General features: G+C 42.1%; 3 protein-coding genes across 6 annotated transcripts; 1 reads left to right on the top strand and 2 right to left on the bottom strand.

Annotated features, from left to right (window-relative positions):
• Nucleotides 1-1926: 1926 nt before the first annotated feature.
• dnajb1a (DnaJ heat shock protein family (Hsp40) member B1a) lies at nt 1927-7178 on the bottom strand. The gene is made up of 3 exons (XM_063472009.1): nt 6625-7178; nt 5166-5749; nt 1927-5054 (listed from the first exon to the last, which is right to left on the bottom strand). The coding sequence occupies exons 1-3, from the start codon at nt 6833-6835 to the stop codon at nt 4824-4826; spliced, it is 1026 nt and encodes a 341-aa protein (XP_063328079.1). The 5' UTR covers nt 6836-7178; the 3' UTR covers nt 1927-4823.
• On the top strand, nt 7014-16548 carry tecra (trans-2,3-enoyl-CoA reductase a). Its single transcript, XM_063472008.1, has 12 exons — nt 7014-7103; nt 10105-10707; nt 11383-11434; nt 11610-11654; nt 11736-11839; nt 14400-14515; nt 14753-14858; nt 14989-15061; nt 15150-15193; nt 15283-15340; nt 15417-15505; nt 15812-16548. Exons 2-12 carry the CDS (start codon nt 10540-10542, stop codon nt 15983-15985), a joined length of 1029 nt encoding a protein of 342 aa, XP_063328078.1. The 5' UTR covers nt 7014-7103; nt 10105-10539; the 3' UTR covers nt 15986-16548.
• Nucleotides 16549-16685: 137 nt separating this feature from the next.
• Nucleotides 16686-25211, bottom strand: samd1a (sterile alpha motif domain containing 1a). Of its 4 annotated transcripts, none has more exons than XM_063470698.1 (7): nt 24728-25211; nt 21740-22103; nt 21251-21390; nt 21064-21127; nt 19294-19372; nt 18819-18933; nt 16686-18572 (listed from the first exon to the last, which is right to left on the bottom strand). In XM_063470698.1, exons 1-7 carry the CDS (start codon nt 25088-25090, stop codon nt 18426-18428), a joined length of 1272 nt encoding a protein of 423 aa, XP_063326768.1. In that variant the 5' UTR covers nt 25091-25211; the 3' UTR covers nt 16686-18425. The 4 variants fall into 4 exon arrangements, with proteins under 4 accessions (XP_063326768.1, XP_063326770.1, XP_063326769.1 ...); XM_063470700.1 differs by having other exon boundaries at nt 21064-21124; XM_063470699.1 differs by having other exon boundaries at nt 21251-21387.
• Nucleotides 25212-27159: the final 1948 nt, after the last annotated feature.

The raw sequence follows: 27159 nt of genomic DNA, 5'->3' as shown, positions 1-27159 counted from the left end.
GAATGTATGAATATTATGAAGGGTTTCTTTAGTTTTTACGAAACGTTTGGATGACGTTGTCTACTTAAACGTTTGATATTGTTGCTATTTCTCTTATGAGCGCTGATAGCTGTGAGCATACACCTCCCCCTGGAGGCCAAAATCTATTACGACAGCTGTCAATTATAATACTTTAATTTTGAAGGTTCTTGCCGGAAGCATTTGGTGTTTCTAACGCTGACGTTTGTATGTCTAGTTCCTCGATGTGTTCTTTACAGGCGAACAAAACAAGCCCTGCAGAAACCTTTTCTTTAACAGCTTGAATGTATTAACTGGCTGCTTATGGTGTCCTTGAAAGTGACACAGTTTATTTATTTATTTTATTCGTACATTTGATATTTCCGACTATCGAGGCAGACAGACGTATTTCCGCTTGCGGTCTTCAAAATAAAACCAAGACTACACAGTTTTAACCACGAAATTGCTATTTTTATCTGAATAGAAGATATCTAGAAGATATCTAATCTGAATTCTGTTCATTTTTACACAGTAAATAAAAAAGAGACAAGGACACTTTAATACAATGGGAATAATTACATGGTTTCTTTGAACAATTCAAATAAGACTAATACAGAAACCTAGTAAAAATCCCAAAAAGTTGATTCTGTTCTTCCGCTGAAAACGCTACGTCCAGATGAAGAGAATCAATCTTTTGGGATTTACTTACCTTGATGACTAAGCATGCATCAAGACCTTTAAAAAAAATGTAAAATAGTCCATTTGAAGAGTTCATCATAGCACAAAAGTAACACTAGTGTTTGTTCATGTAAACAGGGATTCTTCTTCACATGGAGTTCCACAGGGCTCTGTGCTTTTAACTCATACATGTTTTCCCTAAGTAACATCTTTAGAAAACACTGCATGCATTTCCATTGCTATGTAAATAGTACCTTGCTGTATTTATCTATGAAACCAGATTAGACATCTTGGTTCGTTATACTATAGGCATTCCTGACCTCTAATTTTCTACTTCTTAATCGTGACAAAACCTCAGAAACCTGGTGTCTAGCCAGCTATGTAGTCTGGATGACATTATGTTAGCCTCCAGCAACACTTGGAGGAACCTGGTAGTCATTTTTGAAGTATGTCTTTTAACTGCATTCTTCCCAGTCCTGTTTTGGAGTGATGCTGACAAACTAGTTCATGCATGTGTTATGCTTAGATTGGACTATTGTAAATCATTGTCAGGTTGCTCTGAATGATCTCTGGAAAGCCAGTTGATCCAAAACACTGAAGTGGGAGTACCAAAAGGGACTAGAACACAGACCGTCTTTCTCCCGTATTGGCTTCTCTTTACTGATACTTTGTTAGTTCTAGAATTTAAACTAAAATATTTCTTCTTGCACACACAAGTCTTGAATAACTACATCCCATCATAACCATCTCTTAGATATGCTGCCATAAGCTCAGGCTGCCGAGGAACTTCCCATGATGCAATGAGCATTTTTTTGCCACCATGTGATTTTATCTTTTCTCTGAGATAGTTTGTTTTCTCCTCGTCTCTGTGAATGCCTCTTTTCTCTTTCCCCTCACAGTCGGCTTCAGCAGATTGTTGCCCCTCCAAGATCCTGTGTCTGCCAGAGGTTTCTTCCTGTTAAAAGCAAGTTTTTCCTTTCTAGTGTCACCACATGGTTCTTTAAGGGGGTTGGAAGGGGTCATTTGATTGTTGGGCATTTTTCTGTAATATTATTTGGTCGTTAACTTGAAATAAATTAAGCCCTAAATTAAGCTTAGTCCCTCTAAACCAAAATGTATGAGGCTTGCTAGATAACGTGCTGGATACAGTGAAATCTGAGAAAAGATTTTAGGGGAAACTTGTTACAATTCAGCTATATAATTAAAACATTGGACAGTAAGTGATGCAGTATTGGCCAGTTTGGTTTGCCAGTTTCTTTATTGTGGAAATGCTAATCATCACAGCATAGGAAAGGCCAAGTAGAAATTTCCATATTTCCTATTATCAATTCATAAAATGTTTGTTGTTAAAAATCAAAGGCTTCTGAATCCCAACCTGAGAAATTTCAAAACATAAATGAGGTAAACAAACAAAAAAAATGGATGTTTTCCTTTAAAAAGAAAAAAAAGAAAACATTCATTCTGTAAAAAAAAAAAAAAAAAAATAGAGAGAAATTAGAGAGATTACACATCTCTACATTCATGTTACACCATGTGTGCATGTAAGTTGGAAACTTAAGCAGAAGCAGGACGAAGCGGCAGTTCCTGACTATCATGAGGTTTACTTATTTTTCTCTGACAGTCACATTGATACTAAAATTACTAAAATTCACCAGCTTCCATCATCATCACAGTCAAAGACTTCAACTGTGTCTTCAGGATCGTCACCCAACTGTGAAACTACACAACACCCGATTCTGTACACGCTAGAGTGAAAGCTGTCTGGCACAATAGACTCGTGATATAAGACAGAACGATCAAAGGTTGCAGGCCTTTAAAGCTGGAGGTTAAACTTCTTTTTCACATCTTGATGTGAAATATAACGGCAGCACATTTCATATCATTTTTACAGGTTGGATAAAAGAAATTATAAACACACTGGCTTTTGATTCAATCTGCAATCAGACAGACAGCATTAGAACAACAAAAAGGATGAATTAAACCATCACAAATACATGACTTCTGTATAAAATATCAATTTCTCTGTGCATTTTAACAGGGTATGAATGCAGTCAGGTTTTGATCATTTTCAGTCATGTGACAGGATACACACATGCCCTCAGCAAATTTTTAGACACATTATTACACACATATATTACAATAAGATAGGGACAAATGTTTGGCACATTTTTTTCTCCAACAAATATTTTACATGAGCAATAATTTGTGTGTACTTCTGGTTAAACAAGAGTTTGGAAAAGTAAACATGTGCCATCTTTACAATGCAGAAAAGAAAACTCCCTATGCCTTTGTTGTCCTGCATTAAAAATCTGGAAAATACTGGAGGTCCATCAAGGTGCATCTTATTATTAGTAGTAGCATAAGTTAATTGGACTATCTCCAGATATATTAGCATCTGGATATAATGCTTTCTGATACTAAACAGGGATCATTTATAGTCTCACTCCATTTTTACAATAATCTGCAGCACATGAAACAGAGCAGCATTACAGATGAGCACAGTGTAGTGTGGAGACCTGTCAAGTCTTCATGGTAGGTTGGTAACTAATTTTATTAAATGCCCTGCTGGAAAGTTAATAAACAATGACCCAATCATTTTCTCTTTTAAATATACCCCTAGCATAGTGTATGTACATACACCAATCAGGTGCATGGGTACCTCCCCTTTGACCTGTCAGATACCCTCTACGTAGTGAGGCCTCTGCCACGTTCCAAAGATCAACTGAAACCTGAAGGGTTTCCAGGCCAATGTGACACCTTGGGAAGAAGGCTGGCCACAAGTGGTTGAGCTTGGGCTTCAGCAATGGTAATGACCGAGGGACTGGCCGCTGAGCCCCAGTCATCCCCGACTGCTTGTGCAGACTGTCGCTAGGTGAAATAACTAACAATTAAGGTGCTGCACAAAACCCTCCTTGTCAACGCTCAGATTTCTGCTTTCGCCCATTGCTTGTACACAAGACACTAATTTGTCTGCAAGCATTCACTATCTAACCATGGAGCAGTAGTGAAACTTGCAACGCAAAACAAAAATGGAGTGCATTCACCTCCAAAGCAAAGCCCGTGTTTTACTACAAAACTATTATGTTTCAATAGGTGCAACTTTTACTCCATTTCCATTCTGCTCAACAAGCAGCTGGCAAGTGTTTGCAGACAAGTCAGTATCACCTCTGGCCCTTTGGGTGATCGTGGCAATCTGCAGGTGATATCTCTTTGCAACCAACTTCACCCAGCAACCACTCATTAACCAGACTGGGAATGCAAATTTTTCCCTAGCGACCTCTGGTTGTTGGCGGGTCACTAACTGGCCTCTAGGCCTCCATGATAGGGGCTTTAAGTGTGTGTTACATGTAATAACATCCACATGAATGCTAAGTCTCACTTCACCTTTTAGTGGATTTAAAGTTGTGGCTGACAGTTTTATAATTATAAACAATATCATCTCATTATATACTAATATATATATATTTATATATACACACACTCCATAAGAGTCGTACTGAGCATCAGTCCTGGTAGGGCTCTACTGTTTTCAGCCTTGAGAACACTTTAGGTGTATTTTTCACAAAGCTTTACATTATAGCTTAGTGTAAACGACAAGTAAAACACAGAATTTTATTTATCAATGAAAAAGAAAACTCTATTTAAGCCAAAACTCCTAGTAAGACCAATACTGCTACAGATATCTCAAAAGGTTTCACCTTTCAAGACCCACACAATATCTAAGCCTCAATTTTACTTAATGGAAACCAAAATCATGTCCTATGAGTAATGTAGTTTTAGCCACATTCATGCATGCATCAGTGCACCTGCATCAGGGAGGTATTGTTAAGCAGCTGGCTGTGTGTTACCTAAAGCACTTGCACAAAGATCTGTTATGTTATCAAATCCTCAGTTACTAAAATAAGTTTCCAAGTGCTGCAATTCACTGAACATTTAAAGAACACCTGTTTGTCTTTCTGCCTTTGTCTCCTTCACTCAAAGCCAAAAAATAAATAAATAATAAGCTGGATTCTGGGTTAAGAATATTTGTTGTTCAGGCAGTAAAATTAAACCCCACTGAACCCAAATCTGCCCTCAAAAGTCCAGGTAGTACACAAGACAGTGCCGCTGGAAATGCTAACTTTTTTGGGATTTGGAGTCATAAGATGTCACAGCGGAAGAATCTGCTCGAGTGTATCGCGTGTGTTTTGGGCCAGTTTGTCTGGGAATTTAACAGTGAAGTCCAGGATCATGTCACCTCTCTTCTCTGGGAACTTGGACAATGGCAGCCCCTCGCCACTTATTCGCTTTTTCGTTCCGGGTTTGACAATGTCTCTAGAGGTAACAGTGATGGTCCGGCCGTCCAGTGTGGGAGCTTTGACCGTGCAACCACACAATGCCTGGAGACAAAAGGAATGATAAGCAGACATCCAAGTGCTTGGCCGAGTTTTGATTATAAGCATCTTTAAAAAGATAAACTAGCGTGATTAATGTTGGAATGCTTATCTTACCTCTCTAAGAGATATTTTTGCAGGATAAACAATATCTGAGCCCTCTCTTCTGAACACCGGGTGAGGTTTGTCTTTGACCACAAACACCACATCTGCAGGAATGTTGGTGGGAGTCTCATCCCCCTCCCTGGGAAAGGTGATTTTCGTCCCCTCCTTCCAGCCACGCTTGATGTCCACCGTTAAAATCTTATCTTCGCTGCGCATGGTGCAGCCGTCCGGATTGAGCCTCTTGCGAGAAATCTTCATCTTTTTCGTGCAGCCCGAGAACACCTCTTCCAAGCTCACCTTCAGCTCGTGCACCACAGGTGGGTCCTTCTTCTTGTCGTGCGCTCGGTGAACTCCTGCCGGGTGGGGTTTGAAAGGCCGGTGAAACCCACCCATGCCGCCCATTCCTGGCATGCCAAACGTTGCGAAAGGGTCGTTGATGTCCACGTCGTCTTCCCCGTCCTGGAAGAAGAAGTGATCGAATGGGCTGCGGCCACCGAAGAACTCAGCGAAGATTGCGTGAGGGTCCCCGTGGAAGCTGTAGTTGCAGCTTTGACCGCCATGTCCTCTGCCTCCAGTGTCAGCTGAACCCTTTAATCCTGTTGAAGAAGACGACATCACCAAGTATTTAAAAAGAACAGAGGAAATATCATTATCATATCAATGTTTGAAATAGCATGTTTGTTTAGTTTTTACTGTTATTTATTTACCCTTTGATGTCTGGGAAACTAAGCATTCTTTATATAAAAACTGACTTCAAAAAAGAGTTTTCCCTGCACCATCATTGGGCACTAAGTCAACACATAGTTGTCTTAACACAACAAACACTGATCACTGCTAATGACAAGGTAGTTATCAGACGATATCAGCTGATATCCACCTGATTATTGATCTTTTTGATCAGCTTATTGGTGTTCATCTGTTGAATAAGACCTCGGCATTACCGCTTTAACACTTATAACACACTGACCTACATTCACCCTATATTCACCCCTATGATTTGAATCAATGTCTAAAGATTGCAAACAAACAAACAAACTGACACAAAATATTTACTACTTGCAAGAAGTAAATCCTCAGAAGTTAAAATATTTTTTTGCTTCCTGACATCTCAAAGTTTGATCTCTGTCCCTCCCTGCCCATGAGGGTGTGGACAAGGACACCAAAGCCTGAAGGTACAAATCTGTGCCATTTTTCAAAGCCACAATAACAACAAGAGAGAGGCACACCGACAGGACGGGCAAGAACTTGCTGTTTCCAGCAGGTTCTCCAGCTACACCTATTGTACACACAACTATTGTCAGATTACTGCTGCAGAAAGACCCCAGAAACTGCACTGAGGAGGATGCATGTGTACATCGATTGAGAGAGTAAGAAAATGCACGTTTTGCTTTGCATTATTTGCAGAGGATTAAACTCGGTAAATGCAAAGGCTGCAAAACTTCGTGCAACCTGGGGGAAGGAGTTCGGTTACCTTCTTCTCCAAAACGATCGTAAATGTCCTTTTTCTTGGCATCACTGAGGACGTCATAGGCTTCGGCGATCTCCTTGAATTTGTCTTCAGCTCCAGGAGACTTATTCTTGTCGGGGTGATAGCGCAGAGCCTGTTTTCTGTACGCCTTTTTTATCTCATCTTCAGATGCTCCCCTGGCTATTCCCAGCACTTTATAATAATCTTTACCCATCACACCGGCCGGTCGGCACTTCTTTCAATTGCTTTTGTCGAAGCTTCGGTTTGACGTCGACAAAACACCCAGCATGCCTCGTGTAAAACGAAGCACAGGTTACCGGGATCCACCGTCTCACGCCGCCGCCGCAGCTGTCCCTGCAGCGGGCAGTAGTTCAGATCGCCGTCGGGGTGCTCCTCCAGAAAGTGTCACAGCCCCCGACAGCAACTTTCAGCTCTGACCCACTGGCGAGGACGAAAATGTCACCTAGCCCGCCCGCGTTTGCGTAAGTGTGTCAGTATGCCGCACTCGAAACCTTGCGAGGAAACTTCTGGAAGAAGCTGATGCTGCTGATGCGGGTCATCTCTGCCGAGTCGAGAAAATTCACCCCCGACAACTTCCGGTTTCGCTTGAGCCGCGCTGGACATTTTTAATTAAATGTTTAAGAAACTTGTACTCGAAACCGGCCACCTATCGAGGCATTTGTCACTGCTTGGATGACTCGTGTAAAATATTCGCATTTTAAACGCTCTTATTATTATATTATTAGCATATTATTATAATATAAGTGACATACAAGTACGCATGCGCAGACTACTTGGCAGCGTGAGAATCTTTGATACTATTGAGTAATTTTTTACAAGTTTCCAGTTCATCTCTGTACTATAACGCAGGGAGAAGAAGAAATACCATAGGGTAAAAATAAAAATAAGAAACTATATGACCAGACACACACTGACCACATTTTAAGCATCAAACTCTCCATTTCCTGCTTTCTGGATTCGCGTTATGTAACAATTTATATTAATGATAAATTAATTTATTGTTGTTATTATTATTATCTTAGATGTGTTAAAGCAATATTTCTACAACAGCTCTTTATACAAATTTCTTGCACTTTCAAAACATGATGCAAACATGATGCACGGATTTTCTGGAATATGGAATATTGAATCTGGCTTGTGAATTGTACCTTTTAAATCTAAACACATGCGTATAGTTAACATATAGGCCATGGCACAGGCACTTGGGAATAAAAATTAAATGAAATATCAAGTGCAACAGATTTTAAAGTGAATGTCCACAGATCAGTCTAATAATCTTAACATTATTGTTATTGCATTTCAGCAATATACGCTGCATGTAAGATCAAAGGTAATAGTTGTGATCAGACGTTTGAATACATTCATCACGGGAGTGAATGCCATAGTAATGATTGTACAGCATATAACTTTAATGACTTAAAAGAAAAAGAAAATACAAAACAAAACAAAAAACAAGAATTGCACGAGTTTAAATTTCTTTTGGATTTTCTCAGGGTTAAAAGGAAAATCGATTAGACCGTTAAAGAATAGCCCAGGAACCACCAACGCTCAGCCTGCCATGACCTGGAAACTCCAGCATCACTGTCCACAGTGGAGTGAGTTTTACATCAACATGGACAGAGAGTGTGCCGATTGAGAAAGAAGCCCTGCTCCAAAGTCGACTAAAATTTGCAGCTGCCCTCATGGACAAGCCAAATATCATCTGGGGAAGAATTTTATCAAACAAAACAAAAATTAAGTTATTTGGAGACAATGACAAGAGGTATGTTTGAAAGAATAAAGGTGAGACTTTTTAACTTTTTAAACCTAAGAACTTCTGGCATATAAAGAAATATGCCAGAAGCTTGTTGATGGGCACCAAAAGCATGTGATCTCGGTGCAACTTGACGTGTAATCAAATATTATGGGGGTGTTTGTGTATATATCTGTATATATACTTTTGACCCTGTGCAGATTAGAGAAAATCCCCAAAAATTCAATCTTGTGCACCGAGCTTTTGTTTTCTTAAAATCATTAAAAAGAACAGTTCAAAAAAATTATTTAAAGCCCCAAATTAACACGACATTCATGCCTATGAGTCTATGTAAAAGCTTGACCATAACTGTCTCCAAATATATTTTACATGCTCATCTTGATGACTGCTCAGACTCTACAGCTTCAGCTAATGCTGACATTCCCTGTAAGTGTAAAGGGGTGTCTTGGTTTTTCAAGATAATTTGACAGGATCCGATGTGGCTAAATTAACTATTCATGTTTGATGGTGCATAGAAAGAAACTCTTTGAGTTCAATTATAAAGTGGTTTCACTGATTATGCAGTGCTGTGCGCTACTTACTAGAGGACACGTGCTAAAATACATACAGGACTGAAGGGGTCAGCATTGATTTTCCTGCTGCTCACTGCCTGACTCAGGAGATGTACAAGTGCTGAAGGTTTTTCACATGTTCACCAGCAACTTCTCATTAATCAGGATACAGCCACAGAGATATGCATATGAGATATGAGTTAAATCAAAGGCTTCTTGACAGAGTTTCCACAAAAACAAAAAGCCTAGGGGTAATATGTTTCACAAGAGCGCAATGGATTGCTTTCACAGCAGTGGAAACAAAGACAGTGAATGAATGATTATAAAAAGCCCTTTTATTCTCATTGCATGAAAAAAAGAGCATTCACAATCATTGTGAAAAATGATAGTATATAAAAAAAATATCAGCTCAAAGCCCTTTTACATTGCATCTTTTCATCTCACGTTACACAGGGAATAATGAGGATATTCAGAAGAGCCTTTAGATAACCTAAACAGATTGTAGCTGCTCCACAAATCACTGTGAAGGATCACAACGACGTCACAAGATCAGATCTCAGTGTAACCACCTTGAAAAAGAAGCAGGCCTAGATCAACACATAAATGAGTTTATTAGCATGAAACGGATTACAGTTAAGCTGGAATGTGTCAAATCCAAGACTCAGAAGTGATCTGGGAATGCACGCGTACTGCTGCCTGCTTCTGCCCTGTGCTGCTCTTACTTGTTATAAATAGAACATAGACTATAGATATGCAGCTGGCTATTTGCAATGATGAGCTGACCCAGTGCAATGAAAGGCATCTCTGATGTTCTCCCAATCAGCATTTTTATCACCCACCTCTCAAAACAAACCCCCTTGAAGTGTTTCAGAATGTGTTCGGCACACAAACTGTGAACTGACGCAGGCCCCGAATAAACAGGTTTGCCTTTGTTGTGGTTTTTCAGAACGAGAAAACAAGCCTCACAGGTGGTTTGGGGGATAGAGGGATGTGTGGGCATGTGGAGATCTTTCATCTGACTGATCAGGTTTTCAGTGGGACCCCTCACTGTGTGACCAAGCGAGGAGCAGAGCAGGGAGCAGATGTGTCTTATAGGTCTAATGAGAAAATGTTGGCATCTGTCACCGGCTAAGGTTGTACTGTATGTGGCTTCCCAAGGTTACCAAGCTGGAGCAGAGCAAATCAGGCGACTTATATTTAGCCTCGCAAATGGCGCGCTATGGATTATGTCTTGGGCCTCTCCAGTTTCGTCTTCAGTGCATTTTGCTGCGTGAAGTGGGGGCTGTGGCTCTTGAACAGGATTCTGTTCAGGTGAAGAGCAGGTCTACTTCATGGTTTTAGACTAGCTCTCCTCTGACTTCTGCTCAGTGCCATTGCCTCAAGTGTTTATGGCCACTCCTCTGTGAAAGAAACTCAGAAAGTGGAAGGATATTCACTGAGTCTGAGAGACACAAGAGACTCTTGAACTGGACTAACAGCTTCTCTGGAGACGAGCTGGTAGCTGTTACACATACCAGTGGAGCACAACCAGCGTCACTGGACATATCACAGATTATTTCCCCACGCTATTGAGGTTTGGGATCAAACAGTGTCATGGATGTACTCGCATTAGAGGCAAAGAAGGCAGATGCAGTAGAGCCTGAGAAGAAAACCGCACCGAGGCCAAAACCAAAAGCCCCCAAAAAGGCCAAAAGGATTGTTTACTTTGAGGTGGAGATTGTGGATTTAAAGACAAAGGAGAAACTACTGCTGCTGGACAAGGTGAGTGAGAGGATGTCAAAAGGGTCTTTATTTAATTACACTCACCTTTTATATTTAGCTTAATGATTTTTTAAAAAATGTTAACAGCCAGCAGATCATTTTGATTGCAGCCACATAACTAAAGTCCTATTTAAAAGAAAGGCTCCAAAACATTAGCATGCCATAGAGTGGATTGATTTATCACCTTGTTCTCACTCTTTTGAAAGTTTCATATTTTATACATGTTAAGTCTGTGCTACAAGCGGCAAAACCTGATCTTACTCCACAGTGAAGCCAAGAAAATACAGAACGGTTACTTTGAACACATGGATGCTCTTTAAAGATAATCATCTGTTTCACAGTTTGCCCAGTCGAGTGCAGCCATTATCAGTTAAGTTTCTATTGAGCTAGGGTTGCAGTTAGGAGGTGAGAATTCCCTCCTCATCTGACAGGAATTTTCTGTTTCAGTTACAGCACATGCCCACATCGCAGATAGGCTTGATTAGTAGCTAGTGTAAATGTTACAAGCTATGTCCGTAGAAGGAGGGCTCATAACAGAGTCGACGAGCCTGACAAGTTTCAAAAGGAATCAAAACAAAATTGGTCAAGACAGCAGGAATGATTTCAGCTTTGTTTTTTGTCTTGCTGGTAATAACACAATCTTTAACATATTTTATTTTTATATTTTGACTTTAGGTGGAGCCAACTGCCACTGTTTTGGATATTAAAGCTTTGTTTCACAAATCATGTAAGTTCATCCTACACGACATCCAAAATGACTCTTGCTGACTTTGCTGAATCCCAATTACATTAAATCTGGCGATGTTCAGTACAAACACGAAAGCAGCTACAGCAGTGAGACACTTGGACCACAAAGAATCTCTTCAGAATACTAATAGTAAAGTTCCTCCCCATTTTGACAGATCCTAAGTGGTATCCGGCCCGACAGTCCCTACGCTTAGATCCAAGTAAGTCTGCCACCTTTTTTGTTTTTAAAGCATTTATCTAGATTACAGAGCAGGTCGTGATGGTGACTGTTTTTGTCTCAGAGGCAAAGTGTCTCAGGGATGAGGACATTCTCCAGACACTTCCTGTGGGAACCACAGCCAGCTTTTACTTCAGTGACCTGGGACCCCAGCTCACGTGGGGAACTGTAAGTCCACCTGTACACAGACACACAACATTTGGATTTAGTGTTGTGTGTAAAGTCATGAAAATATTGCTCTGTAATACCTCTGCTCTGGGATTTAAATATACTCTAAAGACGCATATTTTTATTAGAAGAAATGATTTAATTCTCATGTTTGCACAATTGGTTTTTGGATATGACTCAGCCACAGCTGGATTGTTTTTAATCTGCTGACTATCACTTAAAGAGAACTGCTTTACAAAAACTGCTTTGCACTTATTATGCTAAAACATGCAAACCCCTCGACACGATCTTTTAACATTCTTGCACTTTAAATATACAAAGACACCCTTTCACCCACTCAATAACTCTTGAATATAAATATCAGCCTACAGTGACAGGTAGAGTTGATTTGCTGTGGCGTCCCCCCTGCACTACCCCCACCTCTTGCACTGCATGTCCTCTGTCCTAGGACATTTAATCTCATGGCCTCATTTCCCCCCTGAGGCGTTTATCCCTCCTGACCACTCACTCCCGTTTCATTGCTGCTCTTTACTCACCCATGCTCACCCAGTCTTTACATTCCCTGTCCAACCCTGAGACAATCTGAGAAAAATGCCTTTAGTCTGATGCCAGTGTGGGTGGACGAGCAGAGATCAGAAGTAGCTACCAGTCAGGCATGCTGAGCCAGGCCTCCGCCTAAGGTGCTGATTCAGGGATCTGTTTCACTGTCAGCTGTGTCACTTGATCATAAAGCGGGTGTTACAAGCTGTCCCAGTATCTCATCTGGTCTATGCGTACATACTGAATATGAGGAGGAGTATTACTGTAACTGATTTGTTGCTAATGCTTAGGTGAGGTAGACAGACCTTTTTGATCCATGGTGGCTTTAACAAGTGAGACTGTAGAAACCAGAGCCACGCTGGTGTCAGCTGTTAGTGAGCTGGTGAGGATGTCAGGTGTCAGTTGCATGTTCTCCCTGTGGCAGAGGGTTTATACCGACAAAGTATCATTCTAAATGGATTTCAGTCAATAATTAGTATATGTTAATTTCTGTAATTTGAAAGCTACCGGAATTTATGGTACTGAGTTAAAAGCATTTAAAGCTGGAGTTCTCAAAGTGTAGCCCTGTTATTAACTTATGCAACCCCTGATTTGTTTTTAACTTTTCATTCATCGACAGGTCATATGTTGTTATGATATCATATTATGATAAATATACTAAAGTCACTTTATTAGATACACTTTATCCCAGTAAAGGGTTTGGACCCTCTTCGATCTTCAGAACTGCCTTAATCTTAATGACAGAGATTCAAAAATGTGCTGAAAACATTCCTCAGAGAATTTGGTTCATTTTGTTGAAACAGAGCCACACGGTGCAGATTTGTCAGCTGCACATCCATGAAGAAAAGTGATGGATTCTGAGTACAGTGAACTTGTTCAAGCTATGTTTAAGAACGCAGTTTGACCAAACCTTTGTGACATGATGTGTTATTCTGCTGTAGCCCACCTGCTTCAAGCTTCAGTGTGTTGGGTGTTCAGAGATTCTCTTTTGCATACCTTGGTTCTAACAAGTGGTTGAGTTGTTGTTGCCTTCCTATCAGCAGGAAGCAGACTGGCCATTTTCATCTCATCTTTGACATCAGCAAGGACTTTTTACCCAAATAACTGCCACTCACTGGATATTTTCTCCTTTTTGGACCATTGTGTATAAATCCTAGATATGGTTGTTATGGCACCAGTTTCCGAAATACTCAAACTAGCACTCTGACACTAAAAACAATGTCACATTCAAAGTAGCTTAAATCCCTTTTTTCCCATTCTGATGCTCAGTTTGAACTTCAGCAGACTGCCTGGGGCATGTCTACATGCAAAAGTGGATTGAGTTGATTCTATGTATGATGGAGTATTTATTAGGGCCACATGAATGAGAAAAAATATTAACAATTATTTTGAGAAAAAAGTCGAAATGTTGAGATTATCATTTTTGTTTCGAAACAAACTGCCATGTTTGCTATACCCTCTAAAAAATGCCTTGTTTAGATGAGTTAGTGAAACAAATTGATCCACCGTCTTTTGACACAACATACATCCTCTTATTGGACGAGGGTGTAACTATTGATAACCTTGCATCTGTCCAATACCAGCTATTTCATTTTGTACAAACCCGCTCTTGTGCACTTTTCCGTCTGATCCGTCTGAAATGAGGCCTTAATATTCCTTCGTAGGCTATATAACTGTAACTGGCTGGTTAGATATTTGTTGAAAAGAGCAGGCAAACAGGTGTACCTAAAGAAGTGGCCAGTGAGTATAGTAGCGTTTCTAACATCCAGCTGGAACTCTTCATTTCCAGCCATCATATCCCACTAAACCATCCTACACCTGCTGCCAAAGAATGTAACTGATTATACTGAATAAAATGAAAAACAGGCCAAGATAAAATACTGCCAAACAACATTTCTCCTTTAATGTGTGCATTTTTTTAATATGTGCAGCTTTCCACACAAATCCCTTAACTGGCCCTTGGTCACAAAGATTTGAGAACCCTTGACTTAAAGCACATGTGTCTCCTCACTCACTTCAGGTGTTCCTGGCAGAGTGTGCTGGCCCGCTGATCATCTACTTAATGTTCTACTTCCGCCTTCCCTTCATCTACTCTCCAAAGTATGACTTCACCAGCAGCAAGCACTGGGTCGTACAGTGAGTGTCGGCTTTCCCATGTTTTCAGAGATCTGTTGTGATGTTGGTGCAGTGTTTCACACAATCCCGGGCTTTGCACAGACCCCCCGCCTCCCCCGTCAGCATGACAAACAGTTGGGAAGCATATTGCTATGTTGACACTGAGTCAGCGCCAAGTGTAATGGACTGCAGCGGGGCAATGTATTAATCACAGCTAAATATGTAAGTGTGTCTTTGTGCTTGTGTGTCTTGTTGCAGTTTGGCCTGCATATGTCACTCCTTCCACTACATCAAGAGGATTCTGGAGACACTGTTTGTCCATCGTATCTCCCATGGGACCATGCCTCTCAGGAACATTTTTAAGGTAACCATTCTGCACATTTAAAGGTTTGTGTATTGTACTTATTACTTTGTTTGTGGTTACCATTCTCAGAAATCTATGTGGAGCCATATCTAGACACTTTGACTTATTATAGTCCTGCTTTCTATGCCAGAACTGTGGCTATTACTGGTCTACTGCAGCTTGGATGGCATACTACATTAACCACCCTCTCTACACCACACCCTGTAAGTGCTGACCACTTTCATTCTCACTTTAGCTCATCAGTCAACGCCAACTTCTATCTTAATCCATTTTTCTGTGACACGTCAACAGATTACGGGCAGCAGCAGGTGAATGCAGGTCTTTACATTTTCCTGGTAAGCTTCAGCTCTCTGAGAGTCACCTTCCACATTTTAAACCCACCATCCTGTTGCATGCTCATCTTTGAATATCTTTATCCCCACAGTTTTGTCAAATAGGGAATTTTTCCATCCACGTGGCGCTTCGTAACCTCAAAACACCAGGTGAGCGTTTTGCAGCAATACGTGTGATTTTCAGTCTCCTTTTCTTACTGATTTCTGAGTTTACCCTTCGTTTCAGGCTCCAAAACCAAGAAGATTCCTTATCCAACAAAAAACCCCTTCACCTGGATCTTTTGGCTGGTCTCTTGTCCAAACTACACATATGAGGTAAGCCCAAATCAAACTCCATATTTCGGTGAAGTTCACCCTTTTTCCTTAGGTAGATGAATCTATAACATCCAGTATTTATATATTTATTTAAAGGGAATTTTCTGAGTCTATGCTCATTTTGGTGTTATTAGTATTTTTTAATGTTACTCTACTAGAACGCTAAAGGTTAACGTTTCATTGTACAGTGCTGCGTTTTACCCTCGCAAGGAAAGATGCATTGCCATCTGGTGGTTATGTTCTGTAACTGTACCATCAGTCTCCATGCACTCTATGTGTGTGTGTCTGTAAACTTATTGCTCACAGGTTGGCTCCTGGATCGGCTTCACAGTGATGACCCAGTGTGTGCCTGTGGCTTTCTTCACTCTTGTGGCCTTCATCCAGATGACGGTTTGGGCTAAAGGCAAACACCGCAGCTACTTAAAGGAGTTTAGGGATTATCCCACCCTGCGCTCCTCCATACTGCCCTTCATCCTGTAGATCTAAGCACAGGCAACAACAGCTGCTACACCCATTCAACTCCTCACTGGTAGCGGTCCTTTTTAAGGGCCCATCCATCCCGCTGGATGCCAGGGACTGTGCGCTGAGGTTAGTAAGGAGCGGCATTTACAGTGCTGGACTGGTAACTGAAGGACTGTCACATTGAAAGGAAGCTAGTGAAATGCAATAAAGTCTTATTTTAATGTTATATGCAATCTCGAAGATAAAAGATGTCCTTTTTATTTATTATTCTTTTTATGTGTTGCACAATATTCAAAAGTTTAAAAAAAAAAATCGTAGCTTTTATCAGCCCAATCAGTGAAATTTTATCAAAAGTATTCTCTACTATGCAGCCTGGAGCTGAAAACTTGGTGGTGTCACGCAGCTCATGCAATACTCTACTTACTGACCTTTATACTAACACTGTTCTCTTATGAAGTTTATTCACTGTTATGAATCGTGTTTCCCCTGAAGGCGCTTTTCACACAAAGCTAAACTGACTGAATTTGAAGATGAGTGAATTTGTTACTGAAAATTGTAAGGGACAAAAAAGTAGATATTTTTTGCAGGGATTTCCATCTGTAGTGTAAAGTTTGTTTACATTACTTTCAGTCACCGAACCAATGAAACAATTGCTTTTTGGTGTACTGTTGATTTAAGGGTAATAAACTCTCACAAAACAACTGAGCGGAGACACGAGTTTTATTTGCAACTCCGCAAAAGTGTCTGTTGTGTTACAGATAAAACGTGGAGGGAAATACACTGGAGATGCAGACTACATTATGTGGAATGTTACAATTCAAGTGGCTGGCTTAGATCAAAACACAAAGAGAGACGAGACAAAATTATAAAGGAATAAGAGAAGATAAAATATTGCATCTCATCGAGATATCTGTTTGTAAACAGATGCTGAGCAGCTCCGTTGAATGTCTCACAATATATTCAGTATTACAACAACATTTCTTGCAGGTTTATTTTGTGTATGTGTAAAAGCAAGTTCCTTTAGGTTGCACATATTCTGGTCACATCTATTTGCAATTGCTCCCCAAAGTGCAACTGTATTGTTGGACCACAGTCATTTATAATTAAGACAATACAAGGAGAAAAAAACAAAACAAAACCAAACAAAAAAACCCTCAGGTTGTAGCAAATCAGCTCAAGTGTTGGTTATATCTCCAGCCCCTTTCAGACATGCACTAGAGAATGCCCTAAAGAGCAATAACAAATACACATTGACACTTTGTTCCGGACCTGATTCGCAGTAAAACATTCCTCTGCGATGCACATGTGCCGCGGGCCTCCGTCACTGCTGCGGGTGTGTCTGAATGAAATCGAGAGGAATATTAACAGGAAAGTGGCGTACGTTTAAATGACAGTGCCGTTGCTTTGACAGCAATGTCACATATCCCATGTCTGAAAAGGGCCTCAGTGTTATAAACGGTACAGAAGAAATAATCCAAAACAGCAGCTACTGGCGGCAATGATAAGTTAGAAATCAGACTCTGCAGATTAGGGCTGCACCCAAATACTCGGATATTTGTTCATCGTGTAGGTGGAACTTTTTTCTTTCTCAATGTGGAAAAAAACAAACCCATAAGATCTGAGCTTGAGTGCACAGCATCTGACTCTCAGCAGTGATTGTCATGCTTTAGTTCACCTCACTGCTGCTAATTAGTGACTTTCATACCTATTTAGTAAGTAAAAAAAAACCTATGAAAAGTACTGGTTTGCAATGGAGCTCTAGCTCCCATTGTTGTCCTGCTGTTCATTCTATCTGCACAGCACCTGTCAGATGATGCTTTAGTTATAAAATTGTCAACTATTCACTGCTGATTACCAAGGCTTAAAAGAAAAACAAGATATAAAGGGCAGCCCTAACAATGCAGGTACTTGGATAGTCTGACTTCTCCAGCACTCATCACATGAAATAAAAAAAATTAAAGGGAAAAAAAAAAAAAAAGCAAACTGCACAATTGCTGTGCTTTGTTTTCTGTGAATAACAGTTTCTGGGTAAACAGAATGTGTGGTAACAGACACAGAGGGGACATCCAAAGCTGCGACAGCACTGTGTCCACAGCCATGTCTGTGTAGGTGGTCCACTTGGTTGGAAGGCTTAAACTTTTCACTTTCCCAGTGTTTTAGTCTTGCAGAAAGGTTGCTGCTGCACCGCTTTAAAACACTCGGAATGCAGCGGTCTCTTCCCTCCATAACGGGGTTGCAATGAGTGAAATGAAAACCATCTGAAAACTAAAGACCGTAATGAGAGGTAGGACGACTGTGTTTCAGTTTCTGGTCATTCTCACAGTGAAAGTCAATTCCACCGAAACCCTCCACCACACACCCTCTACACATACTGTATATGAAAGTGGGCAGTAGTGAGAGGGGGCGCTAAATGCAAGTTTGAGTCAATGCAGCACAGTCTGCCATGTCAATCGCCACTTCAAAGGTCTTCGCATTCCAGGAAATGGGTCCTCTGCAGCACTTTTACATGGCGCTCGTAGATTTTGAGGGCAGGGCCGAGTCGGATAGACAGCCCGGTCAATACGTCACTACGCTGCATCAAAAGAAGAGACTTCCCATCAATTTCCTGCAAAAAAGGGAAAAGAATTTAATTAGAATTACGCTTGGGTTTCTAAAGATATGCTTTGAGTATTTAACCCAACAGCACCATTCTTCAGTTTTGAACAGTGCAACAGACTCATAGTGTACACATACAGAGCCTCTAAAAAAAAATAAAAAATTTAAAAAAATACATGAAGTGATGGAGTATGTTAGGTTTGACTTTGATGTATGAGTAATGCTCTCTGTAGCAGCTCTGTACCGCTGCACTAACCTGTGTTCGAAAAGCGACAGCCTGCTCGGGAAATCCTGCAGCTGAGAAATAACTGGCCACATCTGCCACAGTCCACTGCAACAGGTTCTGGCTCATCTTCTCCTTCTTCACAGACCTGGTGGATTACAGGATTTAAAAATAAATCAAGAAGAGTCACAAAACCTCAATATGGCATCTGTGTGCAGGTAATGTCTTATTTTGTTTCATTTTCAAGCTTTTACATGACCCACAGGGTAGTTTACTATAATTATTTTAAGTGCTGTCCCTCAGCAAAGGTGAACTGATAATCTGGACGATCTGCCAAAAAGTGTGGGCCAAACACCGTCAAGGACTATCTGCATGCTGAGCTGAGGCTGGCAGATTAAATGGCTGACAGGTAATTATGGCTAAATGCTCAGATCCTGCCAGTTGCTGTATTTTGTACTTTTTTATTCTGTGTGTATATATATATGTATTGGTTCAACAGGATACTCACACGTCATCCACTTTACCACCATTCAGAAGATTGTCATCAGTTGCCGTTAAGGATGATGTGTCTGCCTTCTTAAATGTGCCTGTTGACAAACAGAAATCACATTATAATAAATGTAAAAATTCCTCAAACGCAGATGATATCTGCATCGACCCCAGGGCAGCTCATTCATAAAAAGTGAACTGAACCTGAGCTCTTATGAGTAACAAACAGAGAAAAAAGAAAAGTCTTAAAATGAAAAACAGAGCTCTAACTTATATTCTTCAAAGAAAAAAAAAAGCAGTTCCAGTTTTAAATGTGCAAACTCATTCCGCTGATATCCAGCAGAGCGATGTTGGACCAGCAGCAGCAGAAAAAGATGCTTTTTCCCCTGCTTCTTGTAGTCGTACTGGGTTGTCTGCAGTTATGGTATGTTTTTCTATTAGAGCTGCTTCACACCTCAGTAAGGTGAGGGCTCGGTGAATGAGTGTTGATACAGCCCCTGATTACACCGGACCACTTTCACAGGATGCTGGCAGGCCTACTGTCATACACATGATGCATGACGGGGACGCAGCCACGTTTTAGATGGGTACCGCTCCTCCTCCATGCCAGCTTTGCACAATTACAATCCACAGTGGCAATGTCTCACTTAGGAAAGAAAAATGCATGTTTCGCTTTGATATTCAGGCATGAGTAAAGTCACTGACAGATCCCTGAAGTAATAAAACAGAAAAGAAAATAAAGTAGGGATCTGCAATGATCACTTTTAGATAAAGATCGGAGACATTAGATCCTGGCTAAGCCCAGTTCAGGATTAGTTAAATTCAGATTTAGATGACACCCCATCTGTCAGATTTTGTATTACTGTAGGCATCGGTTAACAGCTGGCTTGCAATGCAGCTTATTGGTTATTTAGCAGTAAGAACTACAATGGTCAATTTGAGGTGTTTTACCTTTAGGTTTCTCCCTGTAAACACAACAAACTGCATTCACTTTTACACACTAAAGACCTGCGCTAGCATCTACCAAGAATGGAAGCCTCTGCCTCTTCTGGACAGAAACTTTAACCCTAAAAACTGACTCAGATCCTTAGCAAATCTGAAAGTTCACTGTTTCCTGCAAACACAGATTTACTAGGAATGTACCAACATATCAGGGTCACCTAATGATCGCCATGGGCTTAGATGACTTAACAGTGGTGGTGAAGAACATGTATTTATCATTTAACATCTTTTTTTTTTTTTGCTGGCTAAGTCTCAAGTTAAAGTGATAAAAGCTGAAAGACTTTAAAACAAGATTTCTGTGTTTTGCCCACCACAAAGGATGGAATAAATGTAATCAAATTTAAGGAAGAATGAAAATAAGAGCCCACAAGATATTTCTGAATGATTAATTGATTATGTGGTGGTAATGTAGTCATTTTTCTTCATATCATGCATCTGTGGACAGTCTAAAAATCCCATCTCTACAAGTCAGTCCTGACAAAGTGTTGCAATGACCTCTAACTAGAGTGGGTACTAGCTGAACAGAAGGTAGCAGCACATGCTTGTGAAGCAGTCAAAAGATTGTAAGCAATGCTGAAGGCAAGTACTGGTAGAAAAAGCCAAATAACAACCAGAATGGAGCCTTTATGCCCAAGCTGTTGACAGTTAACCTCCTTAAGTTCCCTTTCTATTAGAAACCATGTTCCAAAGTGAGAGAACGATTCGGTAGTCAAGCTTTGCAAAAGAGATAGAAGCTGCAAGCCTGCTATAAAAACACAAACAAACAAGAGAAAACTATGTAACTCACAGTTGTCAGATAGCAAAGGCAGTGTTTGTGATCTCCCATTAGAAGCATTCCTGGTCTCATCCTGCTGGTCAAACACGAGAGAACAAAGATGAATTCAAGATGACAATGTCAGGTAGGAAGCAGAGAGATCAAAAAAGCAGAGGACAGATACAGATGTTAGTCACAAAAGGAAAAAACAGGCCCTTACCAGCCGTGCTGCTGAGTCTGGCACCAACTGGTCAGACGAGACGCTTCTGTCCTCCGCCTTGCTTCCATCATCTTTCTTTACGTTGTTTACAGCGCAGGGGGCAGCAGCTACAGACTGGGCTGCTGGCTTCATGGCCACTGCTAACACAGAGCGGGCCAATTAACACCAATTATACGCTGATTGTCGTCCACATCTGACCTGCCAAATTCTACTTAGTCTAATAGGAGAAATTTATGACAGCCAAATGGATGAATGCACTTCAGACTGGATCATCACTAAGCTATGAGAATATATTATTTTCCCCTGCATCTCTGTGTCTGGCTTACATTACAGTTGTTATTGTCAACATCCCACAAATAATCACGCAGGTGTTTAAAAGCTCCCATCGACTTCTTTCATATCCAGCGCAAAGCTGAGCGTAAGCTTGCACATAAACTGATATTAGAGTGCTTTGTGCGCATGTTGCTCTGTGTGTAGCACCGTGAATACCTTTGTCTCTCTGCATTCCTGGGTGCTGGCGCTCTGCTGGGCAGACAGCAGAATCATAAGCCCAGTCATTGTGAGCAAGGGCCCTGGGGCTGGAGGAGGGCAAGGAGTTGGGCCTCTCACCAGCCTTCTGGAAAGAGGCACAGTCCAGAGCGGAGCCAGGGCTGCACCCGGGGCCAGGCCTAGCGCCAGAGGGAGAGCAGGGGGCAGAGACGGCTCGCACGGGGGCACAGTGCACATTGGCACAGTGCACATTGGCATCTTCATGTGTGTGGCTGGGTGAGGGTCTTTCCTGCCCATCCCGGCTCTCATCGCCCCCCTCCTCGTCTGCATTGCTGTCTGTGTCCATAGCTATAGAGGTGTCAGCCTGGAACACAGGAGCAGAGGGGGAAACGTGATTTCACATTTGTACAGAAGCTTTCTAGATGTTTCTAAATCTCCATTTGGATGAGAGGGGACAAAAGGCAGAAAGAGACATTAAGTTGTTATTAGCAGCAACTTTAAAAAAAAAAAAGCTGCTGAGCCCGACAAGGTTGTAAGGTATTGTTGGGAACACTGAGAGGCACCGATTGTAGGCTGAGGGTATCACATGAAGGCGAGCTCGTACTGATGTCGCAATTTGACCGCGGTGGTGGTAAATTATTGCCTTTGAATGCCTCCGTCCCTTTCCGCGGTACAGCGTTCACTCCGCAGAGTGCAAGCCCTCCCGTCACAAACATGTACCCCGCTGCATTAAAACATTTAAACACAATCTTGTCTTTTCTTTTTTTCTTCCTAGCAGCTAAGAGTTCTCACGAACACACACATTCCTTTCGCTGGAGCGGTTCGTCGACGGCGCCCCGAGTGAAAAATCACGCCGTGTGCGACTGCGTGTCCGAGACCCAGCAGTCGAGCACAGGAGCGCACGAAAGCCCGCCCCGCTCCTGAGGAAAGAGCCGCTTGAACGGCATTCAGCCGTCGCACTGCATTTCTCACAACTTTCACCGAGGCACGGTCACAAAAACATCACGCCCCGGGGGATCTCAGCCCAACATGATTTACATCTCGGCTCACAAACACTCAGAGCCGCCGACGTACTCTGTGCGTCCCCGTGGTTTTTGTTTTTTTTTTTTGTAAGAGGCCTACTTGATTGATAATTTTAACACGCGAGAGCACAAAAGGGGCCGATGGGAGGCGTTTTTTGTTGATGCTCTTGTTGTTTTTCCTCAAATTTCCTCCAAAGTGCGCATGGAGTTGGGAGACGCGGTACAGACCTTGTTTTTGTGTCTGTGCTCTTTTTGTAAATAAGGGAAATAGTAAAATGAAATAAAACCAGAGAGCTTCCCAGGGCCGAGCCGCTCGCTGCACGGCGGACCGGTCGAAGATAAAGCCGAGCTTTAACTCGACGGGCAGCCCTCCGATCAGAAAGAGCAGCAGACGACGCGATTACCAGTCTACTTTGACTTTGCGTCGGGTCAACGATTTATAGCAAAAGCGACTGGACAGAGAAGAGTCACACGAATGAGTCCGTTATCGGACACGTCACTGTCTACATTTGACCCCCTCGTATGCTGGCAAAAGCTGGGTAACACCCCGCAGATGGGTCTGTTCAAAGCATTCACGCGTAGTCGGTCTTGTAGCAACATACACGCCTTTCACAGAACAATTTGATCTCGGCTTAACCCAAATCGGACGGGCGCATCCGCCATCTAGCGCCGGACGAACAGTTTGCGGTCGCTTTATGTTACTTCAGCTTTCTGCCGGCTCTTGCATATTTCAGAGCTTTGTGGTGCTGATTTTCCTCCTAAAATACTGTCGGCGCACAGCTGGCAGATACAGAGACGAGATGTCGCCACTGTATGGGACGTGATGAGCAATAAAATTAAAAACCACCACCAACAACAAAAAACAGCCAACACCACGACGTTGGACGTGACCGGGCTTGGCAGTGTGTCCGATAATGGATCTAGGGGTTCGACTTCAAGCACTGCGTCGGCAATCGTCCATCGCTCGAAGAAGAAACGCAGTTTGGTTAAATGAAGTGATTGCACCCACAATGTAACTACTTTGTCACCGCTTGCAGTCGATTTTGTGTCTGTTTTAGCACACTGCACATTGCGATGGGCATATTTTGAAGTGTAGACCGAGGCTAACGGTGGAAATCTAGCCATGGGCGGTCAAAAATATGATTGAGGACACGGCTGTAGCGACACTGTTTACAACAGCGGGCCCCGTTTGTTTCCCTGGCATAAAACAACCAAAAATGCAACAATGACCCACAGTCCCCCCGTCAGGTTCCTACATTCGCAGTGTTTGAGACTTTTTTTCCACCCCCCTCCTCCTCCTTCACCCACTCCCACATTGACAGAGTATGAAGAGACACACATCCAGACTTACGTTTCGAAATAAAATTCCCACCAGCGGGGCACCGTTTTCATGCCATTATTATGAAAGTGCACTTTTCTCAACTTCCGGGCTACCTCAACTGTCATTGCGGAACCTTAACAGCACCCCCCTCCCCCTCCCTCAACGCCGAGTTTGGGGCTTGAAAAGCGCTTTCTGCTGCCGATAATGGAGGCTCGGGTTGTTGCGGACGAACAGGACGGTTCAACTTTTCCCCGTCCCGTGTTTGCACTTTTACGCCGTCCGTTTAAAGCGCTTTTAAACTGTCGCGCTGTGTAAAAAAAAGAAGAAGAAAGAAACAAATTGTGCCACACGCTCCCTTCACGCGCACCTTCAGTTTTTTTCTCTCTCTTCCTCCCCCCCCCCCTCCCCTTCTCCACCTCGGCAGCGCTCGAGCGAGGTCCAACCGCCGCTCCCCGTCTGCGGCAGTTTCGGGTGCACTTGCAAATCACTCCCCTTCACCGTCCCCCTCCACTCCCTAACACACACACGCAAAACATGTTTTTTTTTTACTGACTAAACAGTGGTCGTTCAATCCCCCCACCTGTTAATTTTCTGTGAGGTGACACGACAATGAAAACGTGCCTCCTAGCATCAGCCTCCACATACCTCCAAATCCTCCTCGTCCTGGTCAGCGGGACCGAAAGCGCTGTCCCCGTTGCTCAAGTCGGAGTGACTAGCTTCTTCCACGGCGCTCCTCCTCGCAGCCGCTGTTAACGACACATCTTCTTTTTTTCTGCTTCTCCGCTGAACCTTGGCGGCGTTTCGGTACGAAATGGAGCCCTTGTAGTTAACTTTCAGCACGGTCTGTTCTTGGATCAGTTTTTCCAGTTCTGCGCAGGTTCGGTCGGGCTCGGACCCGTGTCGTCTCCGGACCATTCGGCAAATCCTCTCCAAGTCCGGCCGGGCTTTTCGAGACCGCAGCGAGTCGATAGTGTCCAGAATCCACTCGCGGTACTTGGATTCAGACATCTTTTCTGCTCGCTTGCTTTGCTCTCTTTTTTCCCCGTTTTTTTCGTACCTCAGTGCGTCAACCTTGTGCGTTACACACGGTGATTTTCGTGAGCCGCGGTCCGAGCCCTACTGAGAAGCGGAAACCTCGCTGTACGCCTCCTGCGTTTGCGTTTGCGCTTAAGGTGGAACGAAGGAGTTAGAGCGAAAAGTTTTACTCGAGAGGCGTTTTTAAGGTGGAATATGCAGTCCTGAACGGGAACGAGCGCCCGCACTCGGTATTAAGTGTGGTCCAGTTGGTGGGAAAGGTAGCTTTTTGTTTATTGTTTAAGATTAACACAAAGTGGCAACAACTATTATTATTAGTAGTATTATCGTTCAACATTTGATTAGAGTAAACATCCTGTTACGGAAATAATTCTTAACACGTGATCCAGTCCTTCGCCTAGCTTCGCAAAATCAAATCAAAGCCACAGACCAAACTGAGACGCCCCCTCGATGCCTAAATCTTAAGTAAGAAATAAGCATTGCATAAACAGGCAATACATATATTTTATCCAGTTAACAAAAAACAAAACAAAAAAACAACAACCACCCCACAAATTACAAACAAGCCGTGCAGCCACCAAACACTACACTAGTGATCTGAAGACTATACAAATGATTGTCAATGGTACATTTCCGTTTAGATTTACAGTACTGTGGAGGAGTCTTGAGCTTTCCTTCACGTTTTACCTAATATTTTGCTGGGAAAGTGGTAAAGAGATGAAGCAATTTATTGAAACATGTCCATACTATTAGGTATGACCACCTTTACTTGTCAACAAAGCCCAAACTCTCTTGTAAGTCAGGAATAGTTCTCCAGACTCCTTGAAGGACATTCAGAACTCTTCTTTGAATAATGGCTGCCTTCTTGTTCTGTTCTCTGTGCAAATGATCCCACGTTGCTGGCTCTGAGAAGGCCAGCCCAGGACTGACAGTGCCCCATTGTGTATTTTTCTGTCCAGGTATGCTTTTACTGTATTAGCAAGTGCATTTGGGTCATTGTCATGTTGAAATATGAAGCCACTATGCTGACCACATGGTATTGCATGGTGGATCAAAGTCTGATGGCACTTTCTGCATTCATAAGAGCCCCCCAAACAACTCTGGCTGAAATGCAGTCTCATACCGTGGCAGAGCCTCCATCACGTTTTACAGATGGTTGCAGACACACACTGTTGCACTTCTCCCCTGACCTTAAGTGGATTCATCACTCCTTGAGAGCTTTTGCCACTGGTTTTCAGTCCAGTTTTGTGTAATTTGGCATACCTCAGGATTTTCTCCCCGTTTCCCTTCCATAAGAATGGCTTCTTGACAGCCACCCTTCCACTGAGACCATTTCTTCTGAGGCTTCAGTGAACAGCAGATGGATCAACTGAAGAGCCAGATCTGTCTCTAAGGTCAGGTCTTTGATGGATTTTTTCTTATTACTTAAGGATATGACTTTTCAGATACTCTTCATCTGCTGTAGATAGTCTTTTAGGCCCGACACTTCTTCTATTATCCTCAAATTTAAGACACACTGCTCACAATTTTGAGATATGCCAAGTTTTCAGCTAATTGCCCTTTAAGAATCACCCTGTTGGTGCACAAATACTACCTTATGCTCATCAAACTGTGTTATCTTTGGCATTTTTCATAAATGTAACTAAAAAACAAAAAACAACATGCTTTTGCAACAAGCTGTTAGTAGCAAAGTGCCTAAAGACACAATTTAAAAAATGGTTCTTTGCTAAGTTGTTTGTGTAGCCACAACACTGGTTCATTCCTCGAGTTATGTGCATTTTTTAATGCTTGAATGATTCATAGGTCAGTTTTAAGACGCTTTAAAAAATGAGTGAAAAAGCAGCCAAAAAGCCAAGAGAACTATTGCTCAAGAGCACTTCATTGCAATTTGTTAAAGTTTGGCTCTTTGGAAGCAAGATATAAAGAAATGAGGGGTAGCACAGGGCTTTTACACAGTCTCACCACCACAAAAGCTGTTTCAGTGATTTATAACTTACAGTATATATGTAAACTTACATCTTGGTAAGGTTTTGGGGCCACCA

The sequence above is a fragment of the Pelmatolapia mariae genome, linkage group LG4, assembly GCF_036321145.2.
Source record: "Pelmatolapia mariae isolate MD_Pm_ZW linkage group LG4, Pm_UMD_F_2, whole genome shotgun sequence".
In the NCBI taxonomy this organism is placed as follows: domain Eukaryota; kingdom Metazoa; phylum Chordata; class Actinopteri; order Cichliformes; family Cichlidae; genus Pelmatolapia; species Pelmatolapia mariae.
Note: the sequence above shows the minus strand (reverse complement) of the source record. Positions and strands in the feature narration are given on the sequence as shown.

What these genes read in the sequence shown, in the direction of transcription:
- dnajb1a (XM_063472009.1), bottom strand. Translation starts at nt 6,835, where the DNA reads ATGGGTAAAGATTATTATAAAGTGCTGGGAATAGCCAGGGGAGCATCT. An exon ending in CGATCGTTTTGGAGAAGAAG is followed by an intron (nt 5,750 to 6,624) that starts GTAACCGAACTC and finishes CTTCTTCAACAG; the next exon opens with GATTAAAGGGTTCAGCTGAC. An exon ending in CAAAAATATCTCTTAGAGAG is followed by an intron (nt 5,055 to 5,165) that starts GTAAGATAAGCA and finishes TTTTGTCTCCAG; the next exon opens with GCATTGTGTGGTTGCACGGT.
- tecra (XM_063472008.1), top strand. Translation starts at nt 10,540, where the DNA reads ATGGATGTACTCGCATTAGAGGCAAAGAAGGCAGATGCAGTAGAGCCT. An exon ending in CCCAGCTCACGTGGGGAACT is followed by an intron (nt 11,840 to 14,399) that starts GTAAGTCCACCT and finishes CACTCACTTCAG; the next exon opens with GTGTTCCTGGCAGAGTGTGC. An exon ending in GTCCAAACTACACATATGAG is followed by an intron (nt 15,506 to 15,811) that starts GTAAGCCCAAAT and finishes TATTGCTCACAG; the next exon opens with GTTGGCTCCTGGATCGGCTT.
- samd1a (XM_063470698.1), bottom strand. Translation starts at nt 25,090, where the DNA reads ATGTCTGAATCCAAGTACCGCGAGTGGATTCTGGACACTATCGACTCG. An exon ending in AGGACGAGGAGGATTTGGAG is followed by an intron (nt 22,104 to 24,727) that starts GTATGTGGAGGC and finishes CCTGTGTTCCAG; the next exon opens with GCTGACACCTCTATAGCTAT. An exon ending in GCCTTTGCTATCTGACAACT is followed by an intron (nt 19,373 to 21,063) that starts GTGAGTTACATA and finishes GTTTGTCAACAG; the next exon opens with GCACATTTAAGAAGGCAGAC.